The sequence below is a fragment of the Gossypium hirsutum genome, chromosome D08 (assembly GCF_007990345.1).
Source record: "Gossypium hirsutum isolate 1008001.06 chromosome D08, Gossypium_hirsutum_v2.1, whole genome shotgun sequence".
Taxonomy (NCBI): domain Eukaryota; kingdom Viridiplantae; phylum Streptophyta; class Magnoliopsida; order Malvales; family Malvaceae; genus Gossypium; species Gossypium hirsutum.
The window spans coordinates 66,847,180-66,869,851 of NC_053444.1; the positions used below are offsets into that span (position 1 = coordinate 66,847,180).

General features: G+C 31.7%; 4 protein-coding genes across 4 annotated transcripts; 3 read left to right on the top strand and 1 right to left on the bottom strand.

Annotated features, from left to right (window-relative positions):
- Nucleotides 1-593: 593 nt before the first annotated feature.
- LOC107909096 (alcohol dehydrogenase-like 6) lies at nt 594-4,515 on the bottom strand. Its single transcript, XM_016836496.2, has 10 exons — nt 4,296-4,515; nt 4,076-4,212; nt 2,949-2,986; nt 2,417-2,739; nt 2,122-2,204; nt 1,944-2,019; nt 1,790-1,851; nt 1,614-1,709; nt 1,349-1,510; nt 594-885 (listed from the first exon to the last, which is right to left on the bottom strand). The coding sequence occupies exons 1-10, from the start codon at nt 4,342-4,344 to the stop codon at nt 769-771; spliced, it is 1,143 nt and encodes a 380-aa protein (XP_016691985.2). The 5' UTR covers nt 4,345-4,515; the 3' UTR covers nt 594-768.
- A 3,270-nt stretch (nt 4,516-7,785) lies between these two features.
- On the top strand, nt 7,786-11,524 carry LOC107909095 (26S proteasome non-ATPase regulatory subunit 12 homolog A). Its single transcript, XM_016836495.2, has 12 exons — nt 7,786-7,942; nt 8,058-8,255; nt 8,887-8,994; nt 9,096-9,200; nt 9,281-9,337; nt 9,450-9,646; nt 10,106-10,205; nt 10,279-10,391; nt 10,499-10,652; nt 10,742-10,819; nt 10,947-11,192; nt 11,285-11,524. Exons 1-11 carry the CDS (start codon nt 7,940-7,942, stop codon nt 11,163-11,165), a joined length of 1,332 nt encoding a protein of 443 aa, XP_016691984.2. The 5' UTR covers nt 7,786-7,939; the 3' UTR covers nt 11,166-11,192; nt 11,285-11,524.
- A 3,055-nt stretch (nt 11,525-14,579) lies between these two features.
- LOC107909090 (histidine--tRNA ligase, cytoplasmic) lies at nt 14,580-18,957 on the top strand. The gene is made up of 7 exons (XM_016836486.2): nt 14,580-15,665; nt 15,892-16,071; nt 16,208-16,465; nt 16,858-16,992; nt 17,207-17,494; nt 18,071-18,205; nt 18,493-18,957. The coding sequence occupies exons 1-7, from the start codon at nt 14,742-14,744 to the stop codon at nt 18,796-18,798; spliced, it is 2,226 nt and encodes a 741-aa protein (XP_016691975.2). The 5' UTR covers nt 14,580-14,741; the 3' UTR covers nt 18,799-18,957.
- A 565-nt stretch (nt 18,958-19,522) lies between these two features.
- On the top strand, nt 19,523-22,250 carry LOC107909089 (pentatricopeptide repeat-containing protein At1g25360). Its single transcript, XM_016836484.2, has one exon. The coding sequence runs from the start codon at nt 19,731-19,733 to the stop codon at nt 22,095-22,097; it is 2,367 nt and encodes a 788-aa protein (XP_016691973.2). The 5' UTR covers nt 19,523-19,730; the 3' UTR covers nt 22,098-22,250.
- Nucleotides 22,251-22,672: the final 422 nt, after the last annotated feature.

The window sequence follows — 22,672 nt, forward strand, 5'->3', positions numbered from 1 at the left end:
TGCAGTGTTCAGTTTGCTTATGTATGGCTTTCAGCTTGTTTTTTGTTTTAAAAAGATTCACAATACTGTGTATTAGCTGGATTTTTACTCTAGAAGAACCGAGTCAAACCGTGATTGCTCTTATTCTTCACTTTTGCTTGATAGAGTAACAAAGTTTGAGTTGGTTAGATGTTGTGAGAACCAACCCATAGAATAATGGAATTGGCATGGTGTGCAACATTAAGGCTTTGCTTTTATGTTATCATTTCAGTTTGGAATGATTTGTTTTTATGTATTAAGGTAGAAAATGGCTATCTCTTTCATCTCATTTTTCAAAGAAAATTATGTAAAAGCTATGTTTATAAAAAAAAAATTTCATGTAAAAAATCAACAATTAGGCTTTAATTGAAAGGGTAGAGTTGAGGTTTTTGAAATCTTATTGTCTTAGGTTCAAATCTAAGATTTATTTTGGGTTTAATTTGTTTTTTTTATTATAAATTTTATATAAAAAGAGACAAATACCTTTATAGTAATATATATTTTTTAAATGTCTTTTAAATTTTTTTATAACTAAATTAGTGTTCAATTAATTTGTGAAATTAACTCAGGCAAAATAATAATATAGATAAATATATATATATAACATGATAAAAAATACAATAGGAAAAGGTTACACAAACATAATACATATACAAATATTAAAATTTGTATAAAATATAAATAAAGTACACGAATTGCCCAAGTTAGGGAGATTTCCACATTTATCGATACAATCCCATAAATGGAAAACTAATTTGGCATGTGAATGACACACCGCAAGCATTTTCCTTCTCTCATCAGAGTGAAAGCTTTGTTGATGTCCTCAAATGGCAGATTATGTGTGATGAACTCATCAACCTGTATTTCCTGTGAAAACAATGATAAATTTATATATAGATAGGTAGATAGATGCATGTATAAGATAAAATAACATTCACAGACATGCATGGTTGCCACCTTCAAGCTTGCTGAATGTTCTACAGATTCACAACCATGGAAAATCAAGGTTTATTGTGAAGCACCTAAGTCTTGCCTTTTTATTCTCAAGATTTTTCCTTTTAAGGTTAAATTATGGTTTTCGTCCATATATTATACTCACTTTGATGATTTAATCTTTATACTTTAATTTGACATAATTTAGTCCTACTATTATTAATGTTTATGCCTTAGTTCAAATCACCAATATCGTTACGAAGTTCCATTAATCGAGTGATGTGGAATTAACCCCCCCCCCGAAATTTTTGTTATAAAAATAAGTTATTTTTTCACTAATTTATCAATGAAGTAATAAGTACGAATCAATCTAACAAGATGTTATGGAAAATCTTACCCGGTTCATGTACTTGTTTACTAATGAAGGAAGATCAGATTTAGGTTTCCATCCTCCAAATAGGGACCCTTTCAATGTTTTCCCAGAAAGAAATGCTGAATAATGAGATGCTATTTCCGGGTTCGTTTTTGGTACACCGAGCGTAACTGTTAAACCCCATCCCTACGGAATGGATGGCAAAGAAACTGGTGAGTTTCAGTTTTGATGATTAAGAATCTTCTCTAGAACAGCGAAGGATTATCAAATCATGAGTCAAGGAAATTACGTCACAGCACGATTGCAGTGCAGTTGTTACCATTCCGGTGTTGCCTATGCATTCGAAGGAGTAATCCGCCCCTCCACCGGATATTCGCTTAATAACCTGAAACATACTGATAGAGTTTTAGTTTCTTACTGCATAAGGTTTTACCTATTGAACTTTGTTGCTCTTTGAATGGGTACCTGTTGAATAGGTTCGTTATACTCGTTGGGATTCAAGAAGTCCGTGACTCCGAAACACTTTGCTGCAACCGTAATGATAAATTTGTTTTCAGAGAAATTTCAACAGGCTCAGGACTCAGAAACCTGGAAATTGGAGGTGCAATATTGAACTTACCTTTTTCATACTTTTCGGGATTAATATCAACACCAATTATCTGAGATGCTCCCCTAAGTTTGGCACCTTGAGCAACCTTATCATACAAGCATATTAATGATTAACCAAAATGGAGCAAATATGGCTGGCAGGTCATTACAGCACTGAGCTTTTACCGAAATGTTCAAGTAATACTTACAGCGAGGCCTACAGTTCCGAGTCCGAAAATCACCACGATTGATCCTTTAGAGATATCAGCAACATTCCAAGCTGCACCAAGACCTAAAACCATAGGCTAAATTATCAAGTGTAGTAAAACAAGATGAACTTATAAGGCTCAAGAATGTATTAGTTAGCTAAGAAACTCATGGAAACCCAAATATTCATACTTTCATATGAGCATTAATTGTACGTAAAGGCTTCAACATACGTTCCTACTACATAGTTGAAAAATCGAGATTGAAAGAGAGTTTGGACAGTGAGTTCTGCAATACCTGCAGCTACTCCACAACTCAGTAGGCATATTTTCTCCAGAGGTGCCTGCTGGCTGACTTTAACGGCACATCCAGAGTGCACGACCGTATACTCACTGAAACTTGAAACTGCACAATAATGATAAACGGGTTTCCCTTTAACCGAGAAACGCGTACCCTGATCGCTGTGCATCACACCTCTTCTTTCTAAGCCTAAAACTTGGCACATGTTACTCTTTTTGGATTCACAGTGCTTGCACGTCTTGCATTCTCCGGTGAATACTGTCAGCACATGGTCCCCCTTCACGAATTCAGTCACTCCCTCGCCCACACTCTCGACAATCCTACAAAGAAAACAACACTAAAACTTAAATCCAAAGTAATGCTAAACACGACAATGGTATCACTAATCGGTAGAATATACAAATCTTTATTATGGGTTTAACTAGTTTCTCTTCGACATTTTACCGAACAGATGGAGAAACAGATTGAAGTTTTAAAAATTAATAGAACTAATAAAGAATGCTTAAACCAGAAACGGTGCTGAACTGACCCTGATGCTTCATGGCCGAATATCCGAGGAAATATAGCCTGCAATCAACTAGAGATTTGAGTGCCCAAATTTGATATAACATTCTCATTCGACATTCATTGAGCATGGCATCTATACTATGTTATTGGTTTAACCAATATTCCTTAAAATAAAATGACTCAACTATTATATTTAAGTTTTAAACACACTTCGCCGGATTCAAATCAGTGGCAGCTCCAAAAATACGACTTAGGGAGATTTCAAATACCATGTTAAATCCGGCAACCGAAATTACTCGATTATTATATTTAAGTTCCAACACTGTTAATGACAAAGATTCAACACAACTCATTGGGCAATGAACATAAACTTCAAAAGCTAGCCTGTAAGACAATAAGAAAAGTTAATAATTATACTAGATGTCCCTAAATTACTGCCTGAATTGTCAATTAGTCATCAAATTTCAATATATTCTAATTAAGTCCTTAAAGTATTAAGATCATATAAAATAGGTACTTTCGCCAGTCTAACCATGATCAAATTTTAGATTGGATCTCACGGAAAACATATATTAAAACGCAAGATCAAATTTTAATCAAGTATCTAATGTCTTTAAAAAAAAAAGGATAAATCCCAAAACTATAAGCAAATTTTGATTTTGTGTAGTTTTATACATAAAATTTAGATTTGATTCAATTTTTGTAAAGAACTAATATCATTTTCGGTAAAACACTATTTTATTTTTACATATTTCTTACACAAATAATTATACTTACCCAATATAAAAAATATTATGTACTTATTTATATAAATGTGTAGAATTTAATAAATTTAAAGTTTTATATATACATTTGAACCGAATTTTGAGTTTAATGTGTATAATTACACAAAATCAAACTTCATTTATAAATTGTATCAAATTACACATTAAATCAAAGTTGATGTATAATTTTGATATTTATCTTTTAAAACATAATCTACTTCGATTTTAAAAATATTAGCTTTAAATATACTTTACGTCTTATTCAGCTGATATTTAACATCCATTTGGACGAGAGAAGAACTTGATTAATACGATAATGATACTTTAAGAGTCCGGGGACATATAGTGCAATTAACCCATGAAAAGAAAGAAGAAGAAAGGGCACCTGAGATTCCCAGGCAGTAATGTCAGTGCGGCAAAGAGAGGTGCAAATGACTTTAACCCTAATTTCTTGAGGCTGAGGTGGGCTCACTTCCACTTCCTCCATAACCAGATCTTTTCCAGCTTCCCATGCCACCATTGCTTTTCATTTTAAACCAAATATCAATGAAACCATAAATACCCACATCGAAAAAAAATTGAAAAATGGGTGTGACAGAATTTACCTTTGCAGGTGATGACATTGGGTTGATCAATGGAAGATGATGATGACATTTTTATTTTTGCTTTTGCTGATTATTAGTTTCCAATTTATTTCAACTGTTTGCTTCTTTTTAGTTTAAAAATGGAGGAGAAAAGGCAGAATGGGAAGTAGTAGTTGTGGGTTGAAAGGAGCTGTTGATCGGTGGGTTGGTAGGTAAGGTAGTAGGTGAGTTGACTCTGTTCTTTTTTGTTTTCAACGAGTTGACTCAGTTCTTAAATCTCAAGTTTGGTTAATATACTAAATGGATAAATATCAAATTCATACATGAACTTTAGTCTAATATGCAATTTGATACATGAACTTTGATTTTGTGCAATTATATACATGAAACTTGAATTGTGGTTCATATGTATACATACACACATTTATTTTTCATATTGAATTAATATAATTATTTTTATATACAATGTATCAATGCAAAATGGGGTTAGTTTGATAATACTGTCAATTATTTGTGAAGTTTGAATCAAACAAATTTTTATGTATAAAATTACACAAAATTAAATTTCACATAAGACATTCAACATTGGATCAAAATCCATGGATATTTTTTATATTTATCAATATACTAAAAAAACCTTAAAACTGTTATACATTATTTAAACAAGTAAATATTATTTTCGTAGTTAAATAAGTCCTAATCTACGATTTTCACTCATTAAAATACTTAATTTTAATAACACAATGAAAATATTTTAAAATTTTTAAATTAATTTGCATTTTATGTTAATTTGTATTTGATAAAAAATAGTTTATTAATTAAACAGCAAATTATTATTTTAAATTTTTCAAAAAATACTTATATATAACACTTAATTAATATTTTTGAAAATATTGATTTTAATATCAATAAAAATATTTTAAAATTTTAAACTAATTTAAATTCTATGTTAATTTGAATTTGATGAAATAATTTGTTATTTAAACTAATCTTTTAAAATTTCTTAAAAAGTGTTTATATTCTTAATCATTCTTTTAAAAATCTTAATTTTAATATTTAAATTTTAAATTAATTTGCATTTAAGTTTATTTGAATTTCACCATAATAATTTATTAAATAAGAAGTAAACTAATATTTTAAATTAATTTGCATTTATATTTTATATATATAACACGATTAAATATTCTTTTAAATTTTATATTGTTATTAAAGTGTATATAATTTCTATTGCATCAACAATAAATTAATATAAGAGTCTGTAGTTAAAGATATGTTTAGATTTAAATATGATAAAAGTCTTTGCACTCTTTTAAATTTTAAATTTTAATTATTATACTTTAATTTTGAGACACTGACTCCATCTACTTTCCTCTTTTTTTTTCTTTTTGCTGTTAAAGTTAATAATATTAATGGCAATTTTTTTTAACTCTCAACATTTATAGTTTTTTTTTGTCAATTTAGTCATTTACATGAACAATTTTAAAAGTTATTTTTTCATATTTTAAATAAAATCATAAAAAATTAAAAAAATATAATTTTTAAATAAAAACTCTTTAAATTAAAAAAATGCTTTTAAAAATACATTCAAAAATTCAATGTTACCTAAACTGGACTTAACTGGTCAGTTAGTCAGGAAATAGTTGGGGTATCAATCCGATGAGAAGTAAAAATGGATTAACTTATGAATCGATAAGGAGTGGTTGAACTAGGCTAAAAAAACCAGTTGAACTGACAATTAAATTGGTTTTTATTTTTTTAATAATTTACGTGATTTAAACAGATCAGACCAACTGTTTTAGGAATCAATTGGTCAAACTATTTCAAAATAGCTTTAACCGATTTTTTTAGCTTGATTCAACCCGTTCGTACCAGTTCGTGGGTCAATGGTTTTTTACCTCTTGTTGGATCTATACCCCAACTAATTCTTAGTCCAACTGGTTAGTCCGATCTAATTTACATAACATTGAATTTTGGATTATTTCTATTTTTATTTTTTTGAAATTTAAGGATTTTTTCATTATTTTTATTCTAAATATAATTTTAATTTTTATGTTTTTTAATATGAAAATATTTTTTTTTGAAATTTTAAGTACTTTTAAAAGGTAATGACTAAATTAACAAAAAAACTATAAATGTTGAGGGCTAAAAAAAGAATTTTACATTTGACACCATTAATTTTAATGAGAAAATTATATTGATGGACCAAGTTTTTAAATAAAAAAAGTACAGAGACTCAATATTTCAAAATTAAAGTATAGAGATTAAATTTTAAATTCAAATTAGTATAGGGACTCAATGGCATATTTAAGCCATAGATTTACTTTAATATTTAAATTAAGTGCTTTTAGTAAAAACCATATATTAGGGCTTATTTAACTATAAAAATAGTTGAAGGATTTGTTTAAACAAAGTGTAATAATTTAAGGGTTTGTTTAGTATATTAGCCTTCGAGTTATTTATTTTCATGTAAATCTCAAAATATTACAAACACATAGACACTCATAAAGTAAATTAATGGTTATAAATCAAGTAACATCTAACAAAAATTACTAGTAAAAAATAAAGACAGTGAGCATTAATAAGTTAACATTATATACATATATATATATAAAGAATGAAATATTAAAGCAATAGTTATTCGAAGAGATATTATCAAATCATATTTTATCAACAATGACACGAAAAGTGATTGAATCTTATTTTCATCGATGTTGAGGTAATATAATATCATGATATTGGTTTTTTTTTGTAAATTACTTATACAATGTAAAACAAATTCTCTTAAAATTGTTTCTTTTTATTTATTTATTTATCTGTTATTTATTTGGTGCATGTGAAAATTAAATTTCTAACAAAATTTTAATAATTATTAATAAATTTGTTTATTAATTTAATTTAAATATTTTTTGTATTTATCATAAATTATTATTATAATTGTTGCATGTTGCTTTACTTATTTTTAATTCCAAATTAATATTATAGTTTACTTTGTTATATAGTTTTAAGTGGGTATATTATTTAAAAACTACGAGAAATTATCATTATCAATTAAAGATAACAATAATTAAAATTTTATTTAAAAACTATTTAAAAAATAAATGCGTAAAATTATAGGCAATGCGTGTCACATTAGAAACTAGTTTAAATAAAATACGAATTTAGATAACTTTTGAATTGACCAATATAACCTTCATTGTATTTATTTTAAATATTTTTTATATTTATTTTTATTAACTTTTAATTTTTTGTTAAATTATTTGATTTTGAATTGAAAAATTTGATTCAACTGTTAAAATTTTAATAATATTAATGTGCAGCTAATGTGACCATTTAAGTATATTTCACTGTTAAGATTTTTTAATGGCATTAAAAAATTAAAATCGGGCCGTACCTTGATCCGGACCGGCCCATGTAAGGTTCAATGAAGAATGCTCGGTTCATTTAAAGTGTTTTACTCTTTTTCTTGTGCATAAAGAAAGGAACAAAAAAAAGCGACCCTACAAACCGGGCTTTGTTGAATTTAAATACCAAAACCCGGTTTAATCGTGGCTGTCCCCTTCACGGCTTTATAAGACTTTTTTTTTTTAATACCTATATAAAAAAAGTCTCACAATTCGTCCTCCCTTTTTCTCTCTGCTAGGTTTCGTCATTTGAAGGCTGAAGCTATGGTAAAACTTCAAAATTTTGTTAATTATATATTTTTTTCAGATCTAAAATCTCTATTTCCTTCTAAAAATTCAATTTCTCACTTTTTTTTTTCATTTTTTTGGGGGAATTTTGCAGGAGGGTAAAAATGCGAATCTGGAAGCGGCGATCGACCAGTTGCTTAATGTTGAGAAGCAGATGCGGTTTGCCGGCGATGTGGTTGGCACCAAGAAAGCGGTCTCTGACATTTTGCAGCTTTGCTTTGAAGCTAAGGATTGGAAGTCTCTCAATGAACAGATCGTTAATTTGTCTAAGAAACGTGGTCAACTTAAGCAGGTAGGTGTTCTTCTTGTGCGTGTGCGGTTTCTATTTGCTGGATTCAATTATCGTTTTACTCGCTTTGTGTTTGGAAATTTAGGGTTTATGTGTATCATTGTTGGCTGAATCTAATTTGATTATTTGTAAGTGGATGTGCATCTATCCTGAGCATTTTAGGGTTTTCTTACTTATTTGATTGCTGTAAATGCTTCATTTGGTAGTTGTAAGTAGTACTTTTTGAGATGTAGGTTTATTAGTATGTTTGGCATTTTATAGTACGTTTAGCTGAAGTCCATTGTTGTTGTGTGATTAAGTTTATGATTCTATTAAACTCTTGTTAATTAGAACAGAATTTCCATTTTAATGGTTGTTACCATTGAAGTTAGAACCACAGGACATAGATGAAAACCCTTTACTGAACCATATTGTTTAGTGAAGTTCAGATCTTATCCTCATGATTAAGCCCCTAAATATAGATTTTTTTAGCCCTCCCTTCTAGTTTTATAAAGTAGTTTTGTCTGAAATGTTGACGCACTGCAACGGCTATTTGGTTGAGGGTTTTTCACATCCTTGTTGAAGTTTTCTACCTAGGTTATGATTAACCAATATTATTACTTACAAGAGTTGTTTATTTTTCTGCACTCTGCAGGCAGTGACTGCGATGGTTCAGCAAGCAATGCAATACATTGATGAGGCACCAGATCTTGAAACTCGTATAGAGCTTATCAAGACCCTGAACAGTGTGTCTGCTGGAAAGGTTAGTGTTTGAATTTGACATTAAGTTTTCTTCTTATTTGATGTAACCAGTTTAATGTTTTAACACTTTCTCGGAACAAATTTATTTCCCTTCATCTGTAGATTTATGTTGAAATTGAGAGAGCAAGATTGATCAGGAGACTTGCAAAGATTAAAGAAGAACAGGGCCTTATTGCTGAAGCTGCAGATTTAATGCAGGAAGTTGCAGTAAGTTTCCTTTATAAAAAGATTATAGCTTCTTTGCCATTTATCCCCTTTTTCTAATTTTTGTTTGGTTTGATCTGCAGGTGGAAACTTTTGGTGCCATGGCAAAAACTGAGAAAATTGCCTTCATTCTTGAACAAGTATGGGCATCTTATTTTGATCATTGCCCCTATTGTTTTAAATATTACTGTATCTTTTAGATTAAGATTGAAATAATAATTGCGTCTATGTGCCAATAATTAAACTATGCAGGTTCGCCTCTGCTTAGATCGCCAGGATTATGTCCGTGCTCAAATTCTGTCAAGGAAGATTAGTCCTAGAGTATTTGAGGTCGATACCTCCAAGGAAAAGAAGAAACCCAAAGAAGGTGACAATGTTGTGGAGGAGCCTCCTGCTGATATACCTTCACTATTGGAGTTGAAGCGTATCTACTATGAACTGATGATTAGGTACTTGGCTTCTTTGCTCTCTGGCTTCCATATTTTTATGCTCGACTAGCTTTGCATAGTAACTGTAAAAAATAAAAACCAGAACCAATGTAAGAATGAGGATCATAGTTCCTGGAAAAATGTTAACCATTATAGCTACAGTTCTCAAATTTTCATTGAATGTAAGAATGAGAATCATAGTTCCTGCTTTGGCTTTTATAGTTAAACTGACTTACCATTATAACCAAGCAACTTAAGAAGACATATGAACCATCTTTACTTCACTGTAAAAACCCAAATAACCGCAAAGTGATTGGATGTGAAATGAACTTCATGAATTACCTTCTCTCCTGCTATGTGTTTGGAATCGAACCCAAATAACTGCAAAGTGATTGGATGTGAAATGAATTTCATGAATTACCTTCTCTCCTGCTATGTGTTTGGAATCGTCTTACTCATGAGGTTTACTTACCTCTGTAGGTATTACTTTCATAACAATGACTACCTTGAAATTTGCCGTTGCTATAAGGCAATATACGAGATTCCATCCATAAGAGAAGATCCATCTCAGTGGATTCCGGTAAAGCTCATCTCAATATATTTCCTTTCAAAGTTCTGTTGAGCTATTCTCATGTATATAGCTTTATTTGCAGGTCTTAAGAAAAATCTGTTGGTACTTGATCTTGGCCCCACATGATCCAATGCAGTCAAGCCTTCTTAATTCCACATTGGAGGATAAGAATCTTTCTGAGATCCCAAAATTTAAGTAGGTCCTTGATGAATTTAGTTTTCACGAATACTTCTAGCTCTTGGCTTGTTGTTTATTAAATGTTATATCATCTGTTGACCAATTTGCTTTATCTTCTGTTACAGGTTGCTATTGAAACAGTTAGTTACAATGGAGGTTATCCAGTGGACATCCCTGTGGAATTTATACAAGGATGAATTTGAGAATGAGAAGAACATGCTTGGAGGCTCTTTGGGTGACAAAGCTGCAGAAGATTTGAGAATGAGAATTATTGAACATGTAAATTTTCCACCCTCTTGCTATAAAATTCGATTCACTCATTAATTTCTTAACCATTTTTCATCGGAAACCAATTTATTGCTTTTCAGAATATCCTTGTTGTTTCAAAGTACTACTCGAGGATTACATTGAAGAGACTTGCAGAGTTGTTGTGTCTCACTATCCAGGTTTGTCCCTTTCTGTTTTCCTTCTCCCTCTTATCTGTTTTCTCGAGAAACCTTGTCGCTAGTTGAGAAGCATGCCACCTTGCTATTTCCATGTTCTGTGCTAATTATAATTATCTTTTCACTCCAGGAAGCTGAGAAGCATCTTTCTGAAATGGTTGTCTCCAAGGCACTGGTGGCAAAGATTGACCGACCAATGGGAATAGTCTGCTTCCAGGTAGCAAAGGATAGCAATGAAATTCTCAATTCGTGGGCTTCGAACTTGGAAAAACTTCTTGATCTTGTCGAGAAGAGTTGCCACCAAATACACAAAGAAACCATGGTTCACAAAGCTGCTCTGAAAGTATGAAAACGATGAACATTCACCAAACTACAGGTAATCATCCTTCCTTCGTCACGTTCAACTTCATGTCTTTATGTTCATATACAAAATGGACAAATCCATGACATCAATTTCATAATCTACAGGTTGTGGCCAAGTTGAAATGTGCTTTTTGGAGACAAGTGGTCTAATAGATGGTAAAAAAAAAGTATGTTGCTATGACCTTTTCTATAACTGAAGTTTGGTTACTATGGGGAAAACCAAAAGATGGTGCTTGTTTTTTATAGCAGTTGGGAGGAAAACAATTAGGTTTGGTATTTTTATTCTTCATCACTATTCGACAATTTCGCATCTTTCACGTTATTTCACCACTATTTCTTCGAGCACTTCATTGCACTTGTATTCTTGCGTCACTTTCGTCTTTGATGATTTCCATGCGTCGGAGTAACTCGTTTTAACAAAGCTTCTTTATCAGTTTACTCCCATTTGGTATCTTTAAATGATTGCATTGCTACGATCTGTTGAAGGGGTATGAGATAAAAGTATAAAAGTCAAATTGCGTCTTTTACTCAAAAAATGGACAAATTAGTCTTTCTATGTTAGATCAAATAGTAAATTAATATTTTTGTTGAAAAAATTATTATTTTTACTGTTAAAAATTAGTGTTGCTGACAGGATAATAAAATAATTACACGTGACGTGTCATGCGTGCTTTAATGTTAAAATTTTTATAATTTATCATTTTTTAATAAAAGTGCTAAAATATAATTTGATTCTTGCTCCAAGGTTTTTATGGTACTTTTGGTAATTTTTTAAGGAGGCAAGATCATGGTAGCAAGCAATTGTATCAAATTTGGGCCAAGTTAGCTCAAAGTAAAAATTATGTGAAGTTCATACCAAGAAGAAAAGATTTATGTAAAGCTCATCGGTGTTGGATTATTATATATAATTAGATATATTAGTGTTGTTTTGTGTGTTTATTTTATTTATTTATAACATAATTATTAATAGTCTTTGAAAATATGTTTATTTATTTAAAAAGTAAATTACGTCAAAGATAGTAAATTATTGATAAGTTTTAACTTTAATTTCAAAGGGTTATAAAATGTAATTGAACACGATTAAATATAAATTTAAATAAATAAATTTATACGAATGTACCTACATTATTATTTAAGTTCTTGACTAAGTTGATGTTGCCCTTAATCGGATAATTAACTCGGTTAGAAAATTTATGAAAATACGTTTTATTACTTTCATTAATTGTATCTATACTTACTAGGTATTAAGTGTTTTACAGAGTTTGTGTTGTCCTCAATCGGGTTATCAATTTCCGTAATTAAAATAAGTTATATTATTTTAGGGCATTTTAGTTTTTTCATTTTAACAAAAAACCAATTAAAACATATATATGGAAGAATTTAAACTCGCAACAATTATTGAATTATTAAAATATTAAATTTACTACTTAGCCAAAATTTCATTTGAAAGAATTTTATACATTTTTATTTTAATATGCATAATTTATTATCTTTATCAAAGTGTTTTACTGAATTTGTGACATCCTCAACCGAATCACCAACTTGGTTAAGAAATTATAAAAACTCTTCCATAATAAAAAAATTATAGTATTTGAAGATATTTTAGTCTTTTCATTCAAACAAAAATAAATTAAAATGTGCATGATTTAAACAACATTAAAATTACCACCCAACCCAAGCTCCATTTTAATACACTTTATACATTTTTATTTTAATATGCATAAGTTATTACCTCCATTAGTTGTATATATTTATACTTTTGTTAATTGAGTTGTATCTAAAGTCAACTCATACTAACAATTGTTGGCAAAACTATTATATATAATTGTAGTGCATTTAGTATTGTTTATCTGATGTATATGTTTCATTATTTATTGTATGCTATTTTTAAACACACATTTATGTTTTAAACCTATAATTTCCACATGCATATGTGTGCAATAAGATTTTTAATATAAAAGGAAGTCTTCCACAATGGAACTCGTCTTTTTTTTTTTGGCACGAGAACATTATAAGTAAATTTCAATTCCAATCCTTCTACTTTTCTAGATTATAAAAGTGGTTAAATTCCAAATTGATTATTATATTTCACTCAAATTTGAGATCTAGTTTATATACTTTAATTTTGATATAATTTAATACCTCAACTTTTATAACCATTAATTAGTCTAAATACTTTATTCTAATTGATGTGAATTTTAAGAATTGTTACCATAGTAAAAATTCATTATTAAATTCATGTTCGTTATAATGTTTTTTTTTGTTAAGTAGATTCTAAGTTTATTTTACTTTTCAAAATGCCACACCAGTATAAAAGAATTCGAACAATATTAATAAATGGACTTAAATTTTTTAATTAAAAAAGTAGATAAACTAAATTTTTGAAAATAAAATATGAGAATTAAATTCCAAATATACTAATAGTATAAAAACTTTGAAGAAATTGTAATTTTTAAATTTATAAATAAATAATTAATTAATCCAACCCACAACATGAATAGAAATCAAACTAGATTGATTTATAAGTCTAATCAAATCTTGAATTCAAACTTTAGTCAACTTATGCTCTTGTTAAAAAAAGTTTTTAATGGTTGAATTTGATAATTAGATTTATATTAGTATTTATAATTTTTTTTTCGATTTTAGTATTTGAACTTGATAATTAAGTCTATTTTAATCATTGGAATTGTGTTCGTTATAACAATTTACAAATTTCGAGTTAATGAGTCAAAAATAGACTTAGTAGCCGAAATGAATAAAAAAATATAAATACTAAATTGAACTTGATCCGCAAGTTCAAGGCTAAAATTACATTAACCTTAACAAAGGCTAACAAAAACGAAAAGGGTTAATTACATTCAAGGTCACTAGACTATTAATAAATTTATCTATTCATCACTCGACTTTAAAAAGTTACAAAATAATAATTTGATTAATAAATTTTTTTATTTAAGTCATTGAACTATTCAAAATTTTTTATTATTTAAGTTATTAGTTTGTTTTTTTTAAAAGTCTAGCTAGCGAGTTCTAAGGGGCAATTTGATGATCAATATAGTGGATCAGTATCTATCGAAGAGTAGAACATACCTAGATCCAAGTTAATTTCACGGTCAATGCCAGAAATCAGAGAAGATTGTTGCTTGTATTTTGGTTTGCAAATTCATGATATTCAAAGTTGTTTAAAAAAACCTTAAACTGTAGAAGAGGATAGGAGCAAAAGCTTTTGATTGGTGCAAGCAGTTTAAATGGAAAATGCCATGCAACAACAACATTAACAGCTCAGGGCCTTAAATGAAAATTTTCTAATAATTCAATGACCGTTCTATAATATTTTAAAGTTAAGTGACAAAAACATAAATTTACTAATAACTTAGTGACATTGAGTGTAGTTTAACCAAACAAAAATCACCAAAACCCTAGCTGGAATTTTACTCGCGCAAAAACGCTAACAGCTCAAACGTTCTGTTTCATATCAGACACTCCATTTTTTCGCCGTTATTTCGCAAATTACTCTCGCAAAAATACCACGGCGGTGGGCGGCGTAAACCAAGGCGGATCCGCCATGTCATCCTTACTTGAATCATGCAAGCTTATGGACCAAAGCTCCTCAGCTCTATCCACCGTCGCCATAGCATCTGCCGCCCTCTCCTGCGAGGCCGCAAGGGCTAACTTATCAGCTTTCGACTTGACCGATTCCGGCGACGGATCCGTTTCCAAAGAAGACATCGGGGTTTCTAGCGACATCAAAGTCTTACTTAACGGTTCCAAATTGGCAGTGAGTTCTAATAAAGGTGATGATAAAGTTAACACAGACTCGTTTTCTAAGATCCCTGTTGTTTATGGAAATGTGAGGGAAGCTGTCAAGAGCTTGCATTCTGTTATTCGCGTGGTTTCAAATTCGGGCGAGAAGTTAGGGGGAAAAGTACTGCATTTGTGCTTTGAATTGAGGAATTTAGGGGAGGGCAGTTTGGAAAGAGTGAGATCGAATTTGGGTTCAGTTGGTGTTGAGTGTTTAAAGGGTATTTTTGAAAAGGAGTGTTTAAGTGAGGAAAGTTTGAGAAATGGAGTAAAATTGGCTGTGGAAGCTGGGCTGGAGAAAGATTATGTGAAGTTGGTGAAGGATGTGGAGTTGGTTTTGGGGATTGTATGGAAAATTGTTTCGTGGGAGGCTGTCACCGCGTTTTTCGTGCTTGAAGGTGTTGAGTTTTTGAATGAGAAGAGTGGTGGAAAAGGAGGAGAGTTTGATGGAGGGAATGTGAAAGCGGAAAAGAAGAAAAAAAAGAAGGTTTTGCTTGGGAAGGGAACTAGTGTTATTGTGGAGATGATAAAGGATAGGTTGATGAGTAAGGGAGAGGGTTTAGAGAAAATAGTTGAGAAATTTTTATCATTTTTAGATCCAAAAAGTGCAGATTTTGATGGGTTGTTGAAGAAGGTGAAGGAGATTTTGGAGAGCAATGAAAGTAGAAGGATCCCCAAGACCCCTAAGGTAAAAAGCTGAACCATAATTCTTGTTTCATATTAGCTTCAGTTATCATTTGTTGGAAATATTGCTTAAAACTATAACTAGGAGTTGAGCATTTGCATCTGGGTTGGTTTATCTTCATTGATGTTATAAACATTAAGAGAAGGATAACGAGTTTACATCATTATAATGCAATAATCGTATGCCTTATTTATTCAGCAGAGTATTTAAGTTTCTTGGATGTTTCTAGGGTACTCGGGATTTTGCGAAAGAGCAAATGACAATAAGAAAGAAGGCCTTTTCTATTATAACAAAGGTTTTTGAGAGGCATTGTGCCACTGCCCTGGATACTCCTGCTTTCGAATTGAAGGAGACTCTTACCGGAAAATATGGGGAGGATTCAAAATTGATTTATGATCTTGCAGACCAGGTTAGTAAGAACTATCCTTTAAATGATGTCTTTTTCTTTTGTGTGAAATTTGTTTATTATGGCTGTTCCATGTAGAGAAGTTAGATGTATGGTTTATGTAGTTTTAGCTCTAACTTTTTGTCGTATTTGTTTACAGGGTGGAGAGCTTTGTTCTCTACGATATGATTTAACTGTTCCATTTTCTCGGTATGTGGCGATGAATGGTCTCACATCATTTAAAAGATACCACATAGATAAAGTTTGGAGAAGGGATAACCCATCTAAAGGGAGATATAGAGAATTTTATCAATGTGATTTTGATATTGCTGGTCAATATGAAAAGATGGGACCTGACTTTGAGGTTGTAAGAATTTTGTCTGAAGTACTCAATGCACTAAACATTGGAGATTATGAGGTAAATTTTCATTACTCTATTCACTGTCAGTATTTGATATTCAGCTTCTTGGTGTTAATTAGTGTGTATTTCGGTTGTTATACTAAACTTACAATTTAGGCTGACATACCTGCATGAGCTGTTATACCTGAATTTAACATTTTGCATTTTTCCAACTTAAAAAGATTTAGCACGATTGTAAATTTCGATGTTTCATTTTTACAATTTTTGGTGAGTTGGTGCAGTTTTAGCATTCATTTTCACTAGCTTGCCTAAGCTCATGATGTCAAAGGCACTTTCCTGTTATTTGTAGCATTATGCTTTTTGCTTCTTTTACTACCATGTTTTGGTTCAAAAGACTGCTCGAAGTGCTTTCCAAATTGGTTAATTTCCTTTTTATCTGCTTTTGACAGATAAAATTGAACCACCGAAAGTTACTTGATGGAGTGCTGGAAATCTGCGGTGTGCCACCAGCAAAATTTAGAACTATTTGTTCAAGTATTGACAAGCTAGACAAACAATCCTTTGAACAGGTTAAAAAGGAAATGGTGAGGACTGCCTCTATCTAGCATCTAAATTCTTGGAGAAACAGTGTAAATATACCACCGTTCAATTATTTTTTCATGACATATACTAACTGTTCCTTTTTCTCTTTTTATTAGTGGATAAATTATGTGTGTTGCATATATTCATTTTTTAGTTATTTATCTTATTATATGTTATGATGGTTTCAATTTGAATTGTTCAATTATTACTTGCTAGGTGGAAGAGAAGGGGTTATCTGTTGAGACAGCTGATAAAATTGGCACTTTTGTGAAGATAAGAGGACCTCCTCTGGAGTTATTGTCAAAGATTATGGGAGGAACTGAGGGTAGTGAGCTTCTTAAACACAATGCTTCCAAAGAAGCATTAGGTGACTTGTCCATTTTATTTGATGCTTTGTATAAATCAAGGTGCATAGACAAAGTGGTTTTCGATTTGAGTCTCGCCAGAGGTCTTGATTATTATACTGGTGTCATATTTGAAGCTGCTTTCAAAGGAGGTGTGCAGGTAAATATGTTTTCTGCCAGGGGGCTATGAATGCTATGTATATATACATGAATTCTGTACTGGTTTTTTTTTTTTGTAGTATATTATCAAATATATGTTAAGAGCTTTATAGTGGGTCAAGCCATACTCAAATTTGAACTTTTATGTGATAACCATTGATGGTGAAGGACGAAGGAACTACTTTTTGATTAGGAATTCATCTTTGGTTTATTCTTTGGAATTCTAGGCGGTTCTTTTAGATCCTCCCCCATCTCTGCTTCATAACCCAGGGTGATAGAGACTCTTACTCTGTTCTATTCCACTGCCAGAGTACGAAGCTATGTAGAACTGTTGTACATGAGCGTATGTGCGCTTCATCAGCGTAGGTTTTTAAGCCCATGAAAAACAAAAGAAACGGAGGTCATTAAGTGCTCCCATTTCCTAGTTTTTCTGTAGGCATTTTTCCAAAAAATTCAAGAAAGTTTTCATCATTGGACCTTTTGAAAATGTAACTTTTAACTGCAAATGTCATAACTTTTCTTTTCTTTTGTTGGTTGTTTAGCTGCCCCTTGATAATATGATCGAACTTCTTTTCAGGTTGGTTCAATTGGTGCTGGTGGGCGTTATGACAATCTGATCGGGAATTTTGGCACAAAGCAGGTTCCGGCCGTTGGCATGAGTCTTGGAATCGAACGAGTGTTGACCATAATGGAAGAGAAAGCACAGAACCAGGTGATTTGTATTCCTAAGATGTTTGAGATATATATTCATTAAGTGTGGTGCGAAAGGATTCTCTCAGTATCATTTCCTTTGTTGACTCATTTCTTTTTGAAGTAACCATGTTTGACACCCTTGTCCTATGTATATTTGGATACGGGTATGGTATGATCCTCCAATCATTGAAAAAGCTTTAAAAAAGTTCAGCATATTCGTGGCAAACACATACATGTATATAACACTCATTCGTGAGTCTACCACCACTCGTACTGACATACTTACTTTTGGGACGGCACTTGCAGGCAGTCCGAGCCACGGAAACCCAAGTTTTGGTTGCTGTCCTGGGGGATAAACTCGCTGTAGCTGCAGAACTGGTCAGTGAGCTTTGGGACGTAGACATCAAAGCAGAATACAAGGTTCATAAAAAGGTGATGAAGCACATCGAATATGCCATAGACTCAAAGATCCCTTGGATGGTGATCGTGGGCGAGCGAGAGCTGAATGAAGGGATCGTAAAATTGAAAAACATCGAAACCACCAACGAGGAAGTGATTCCTAGAAGTAATCTTGTTGGTGAACTACAGCAACGATTGAAGTTGAACCCATGAAAAAGGGGTCAATGCTCTTCTATTCTCAACAAAGGTAGAGATTCTCAAATATTTTTGTCTGAACATACAAATTTACTTTAGTAATTGTTGTATTGCAAATAGATCCATGTACTCATGCTTTTGATTTTTTTTATTTAACCATAATTATATTTAAGGTTTTATACATTTTATTTTACTTTTGTGACATTAATATTTCGTCGTTCATTGTAGGCTTTAACGTTGTAATAATTTGGGTAAACCTACTTTGTCAGTCAACTTTTACTTTGGGTGATCTAAGATGCAAATTAACTTGTACATGTTAATGTTTATATTTTTATTTTGGTCATCTAATTTTAGGTATTTTCATTTTGGCCACCGAAAAAAATATCCTTATTTTTGAAGTATTGGAGTAAATTTTTATCAAAGTGAATAAAGGTATAAATTAAAATAAAACATTAAAAAAAAGTCAAAAATTGTATTTTTTTATCACGTTATCAAAATTAAAAAAAATTAATTTTAAAATTTTAAAATTCAAAATATAAAAATTAATTCAATAAATTGTTGAACATGTTTTCTTTTAATAATGTTAATCCATTTGTTATTGTAATCTTAAAATTAATTAAATTAATAAATATTATCCTTAATGAAATTAACTCAATAATTTATATTTAATAATTGTTTACAAAATATAAATATTATATAATTTTGAATATTTTTAGTAAAGAAAATTTGTTACAATTAAAGGTTGCCACATGTGGAGGTACCAAAAATTTAGGAACACAAATGAGCAAGTTAAAGGGCAAATTATATATTTTAAAAGCTTCGAAGGAGCTTGTCTCCCTGTTGGCTTAAATGGAGACCGGTAGACCAGTGGTCGCGGCAGCTTGCTTGCTAAGGTACGAACTAGTGCTGGTAAATGAACGAACCTGTGAATTCTGGTAAATCAACTGACTATGAAGGGTTCCGATTTTATACGTACTGTAGCTAACCGCTACGCTTCTCAACTGCAACTATGTTACCCCCAAACTTTGGCCTCTTTTTCCTTAGCCAAAACCATCCACTCTCACATGATAACTTTTGGTTTCCACCCACGTGGCCACCTTCTCAACCGTCTCATTGATGTTTATAGTAAATCATCAAAGATTATCTATGCTCGCCACCTGTTCGATCAAATTCCTGAACCGGATATAGCTTCAAGAACATCTTTGCTTTTAGCTTATTCTTTATCAGGCGACGTTAAAACAGCGCAGAAAATGTTCGAAGAAACTCCTTTGAGCATCCGAGACAGTGTTTTCTACAACGCGATGATCACAGGATTTTTGCGCAATGAAGATGGTAATTCTTGTATTGAACTGTTTCGCCAGATGTTACGTGATGAATTTAGGCCCGATGATTTTACTTTCACTACTGTTTTAGGTGGATTAGCTCGTGTTTTCAATAAAGTAATGCAATGTAAGCAATTGCATGGCTTAGTTTTGAAGACGGGTACAGGGTTTTTTACTTCGGTTTTAAATGCACTTGTTTCTGTTTATGTTAACTGTGGACTAATGTTTGAAGCTAGGAAGTTATTTGATGAGATAGATACGAAAGATGAGTTGTCATGGACAACGATTGTTACAGGGTATGTCAGGAATGATGAACTTGATGCAGCTAGAGAGTTGGTTGATGGGATGAGTGAAAAGTTGGCAGTTGCTTGGAATGCTATGATTTCAGGGTACGTACATTGCAATCGTTATGATGAAGCAGTAGATATGTTTAGGAAAATGTATTTTATGGGAATTAAAATTGATGAATTTGCATATACCAGTGTTATTAGTTGTTGTGCTAATGCTGGATTATTTTATCTTGGGAAGCAAGTACATTGTTACGTTTTGAGGACAGAGGCTAAGCCTACCCTTGATTTTTCGTTGCCTGTGAATAATGCATTAATTACATTGTATTGTAAATGTGATAAAGTGGATTGGGCACGGCGGATTTTTGATAACATGCCTGTAAGAGACATTGTTTCGTGGAATGCAATCTTATCTGGCTATGTGAATGCCGGTCGTATTGATGAAGGCAGGTTGTTCTTCAGTAAGATGCCTGAGAGGAACCATTTAACATGGAATGTAATGATATCAGGATTAGCACAAAATGGATTTGGGGAAGAGGGTTTGAAGTTGTTTAACCAGATGAAATCAGAGGGTTTTCAGCTATGTGATTATGCATTTGCTGGAGCAATCAGTTCTTGTTCCATGTTAGGAGCACTAGAAAATGGACGTCAACTCCATGCTCAACTTGTTCGTTTGGGGCTTGATTCAAGTCTCTCGGCTGGAAATGCATTGATTACAATGTATGCAAGGTGTGGTGTTGTGGAAGCTTCCAATCTACTTTTCCTTACTATGCCTTATTTGGATTCAGTCTCTTGGAATGCCATGATTGCAGCTCTAGGCCAGCATGGGCATGGTATTCAGGCATTAGAACTTTTCGAGCAGATGTTGGAGGCAGGCATATCACCTGATCGGATTACTTTCCTAACAATCCTATCTGCATGTAGCCATGCAGGTCTAGTCAAAGAAAGCCAATATTATTTTAATTTAATGGATAGGCTTTATGGAATAACCCCAGGTGAAGATCATTATGCCCGTCTTGTTGATGTGCTTTGTCGAGCTGGAAAGTTCCTAGAAGCAAATGATGTGATTTCATCAATGCCTTTTGAGCCGGCCGCGGCAGTTTGGGAGGCTCTTTTGGCTGGATGTCGGACTCATGGAAATGTAGATTTGGGGATTCAAGCCGCAGAACGACTCATTGAACTGATACCACATCATGACGGAAGCTACGTGCTTTTGTCTAATATGTACGCTACTGCTGGGCGGTGGAATGATGCCGCAAACGCACGAAAACTAATGAGAGATAGAGGAGTACGCAAGGAACCTGGGTGTAGTTGGGTAGAGGTCGAGAACAAAGTCCATGTTTTCTTGGTTGATGACACAGTGCACCCTGAGGTGCAAGCAGTGTACAGTTATCTTAACAAATTGGTGCCGGAAATGAAAAGATTAGGTTATGTTCCGGACACAAAGTTTGTGTTACATGATATAGAGTCTGATCAGAAAGAACGTGTCTTGTCTGCTCACAGCGAGAAGCTTGCCGTAGCTTTCGCACTAATGAGGCTTCCTCGTGGAGCCACGGTCAGGGTATTTAAGAACCTTAGGATCTGTGGAGACTGCCATAATGCATTCAAGTTTATGTCAAAAGTGGTGGGAAGAGAAATTGTTGTAAGAGATGCAAAGAGGTTTCATCATTTTAGAGATTCCCAGTGCTCTTGTGGTGATTACTGGTAGGCACAATTTTTGTGAAATATGATTCATTTATAACTTTAATTTTTAAAAATCCTTGTATTAAACCATTAGATAAATTTATTTTAATATAATTTGTTTAAAAAAATTCTTGTCCTATTTCATTCTAATTTATGAAGAATATTTATTTACTACTAATAAGTTGAGCATTTATGTAAAATTTTACATTTGCTATTGAACCAGATTATGTCATCTTTCTATTTAAAAATAAGCATAGATAGTTATTTTTAATATTTTTAAGGGAAATCTTCTGAAGAGAAGAAAGAAAATAAAAAACACAGAAAATATGGTAAATCTTGAAAAAAAAACGTATTGATTACTATACTATACTATTTACTAAGTTGTGTACCGAGTTATCAACTTAATTATGAAAATACAAAAATATTCTTTTTTAAAATTATAATTAATGTTATTATGATGTCATTTGTCATAAGGATTGAACACTTCCAATAGTATTAGAATATAAGTTTATTCATTATTGAGAAATTCTAAAAAAATATATTTTTTAAGATAAAATATTCTTTTTAGTGTTACAAAATCTAATGTTCGTTAAAAATTTT

What these genes read in the sequence shown, in the direction of transcription:
- LOC107909090 (XM_016836486.2), top strand. Translation starts at nt 14,742, where the DNA reads ATGTCATCCTTACTTGAATCATGCAAGCTTATGGACCAAAGCTCCTCA. An exon ending in AACAGGTTAAAAAGGAAATG is followed by an intron (nt 16,993 to 17,206) that starts GTGAGGACTGCC and finishes ATTACTTGCTAG; the next exon opens with GTGGAAGAGAAGGGGTTATC. An exon ending in AAGAGAAAGCACAGAACCAG is followed by an intron (nt 18,206 to 18,492) that starts GTGATTTGTATT and finishes CGGCACTTGCAG; the next exon opens with GCAGTCCGAGCCACGGAAAC.
- LOC107909096 (XM_016836496.2), bottom strand. Translation starts at nt 4,344, where the DNA reads ATGTCATCATCATCTTCCATTGATCAACCCAATGTCATCACCTGCAAA. An exon ending in TTCGGCCATGAAGCATCAGG is followed by an intron (nt 2,740 to 2,948) that starts GTCAGTTCAGCA and finishes TTTTCTTTGTAG; the next exon opens with GATTGTCGAGAGTGTGGGCG. An exon ending in GAGTTGTGGAGTAGCTGCAG is followed by an intron (nt 2,205 to 2,416) that starts GTATTGCAGAAC and finishes CTATGGTTTTAG; the next exon opens with GTCTTGGTGCAGCTTGGAAT.
- LOC107909089 (XM_016836484.2), top strand. Translation starts at nt 19,731, where the DNA reads ATGAAGGGTTCCGATTTTATACGTACTGTAGCTAACCGCTACGCTTCT.
- LOC107909095 (XM_016836495.2), top strand. An exon ending in ACAGTGTGTCTGCTGGAAAG is followed by an intron (nt 8,995 to 9,095) that starts GTTAGTGTTTGA and finishes CTTCATCTGTAG; the next exon opens with ATTTATGTTGAAATTGAGAG. An exon ending in ATTTAATGCAGGAAGTTGCA is followed by an intron (nt 9,201 to 9,280) that starts GTAAGTTTCCTT and finishes TTTGATCTGCAG; the next exon opens with GTGGAAACTTTTGGTGCCAT.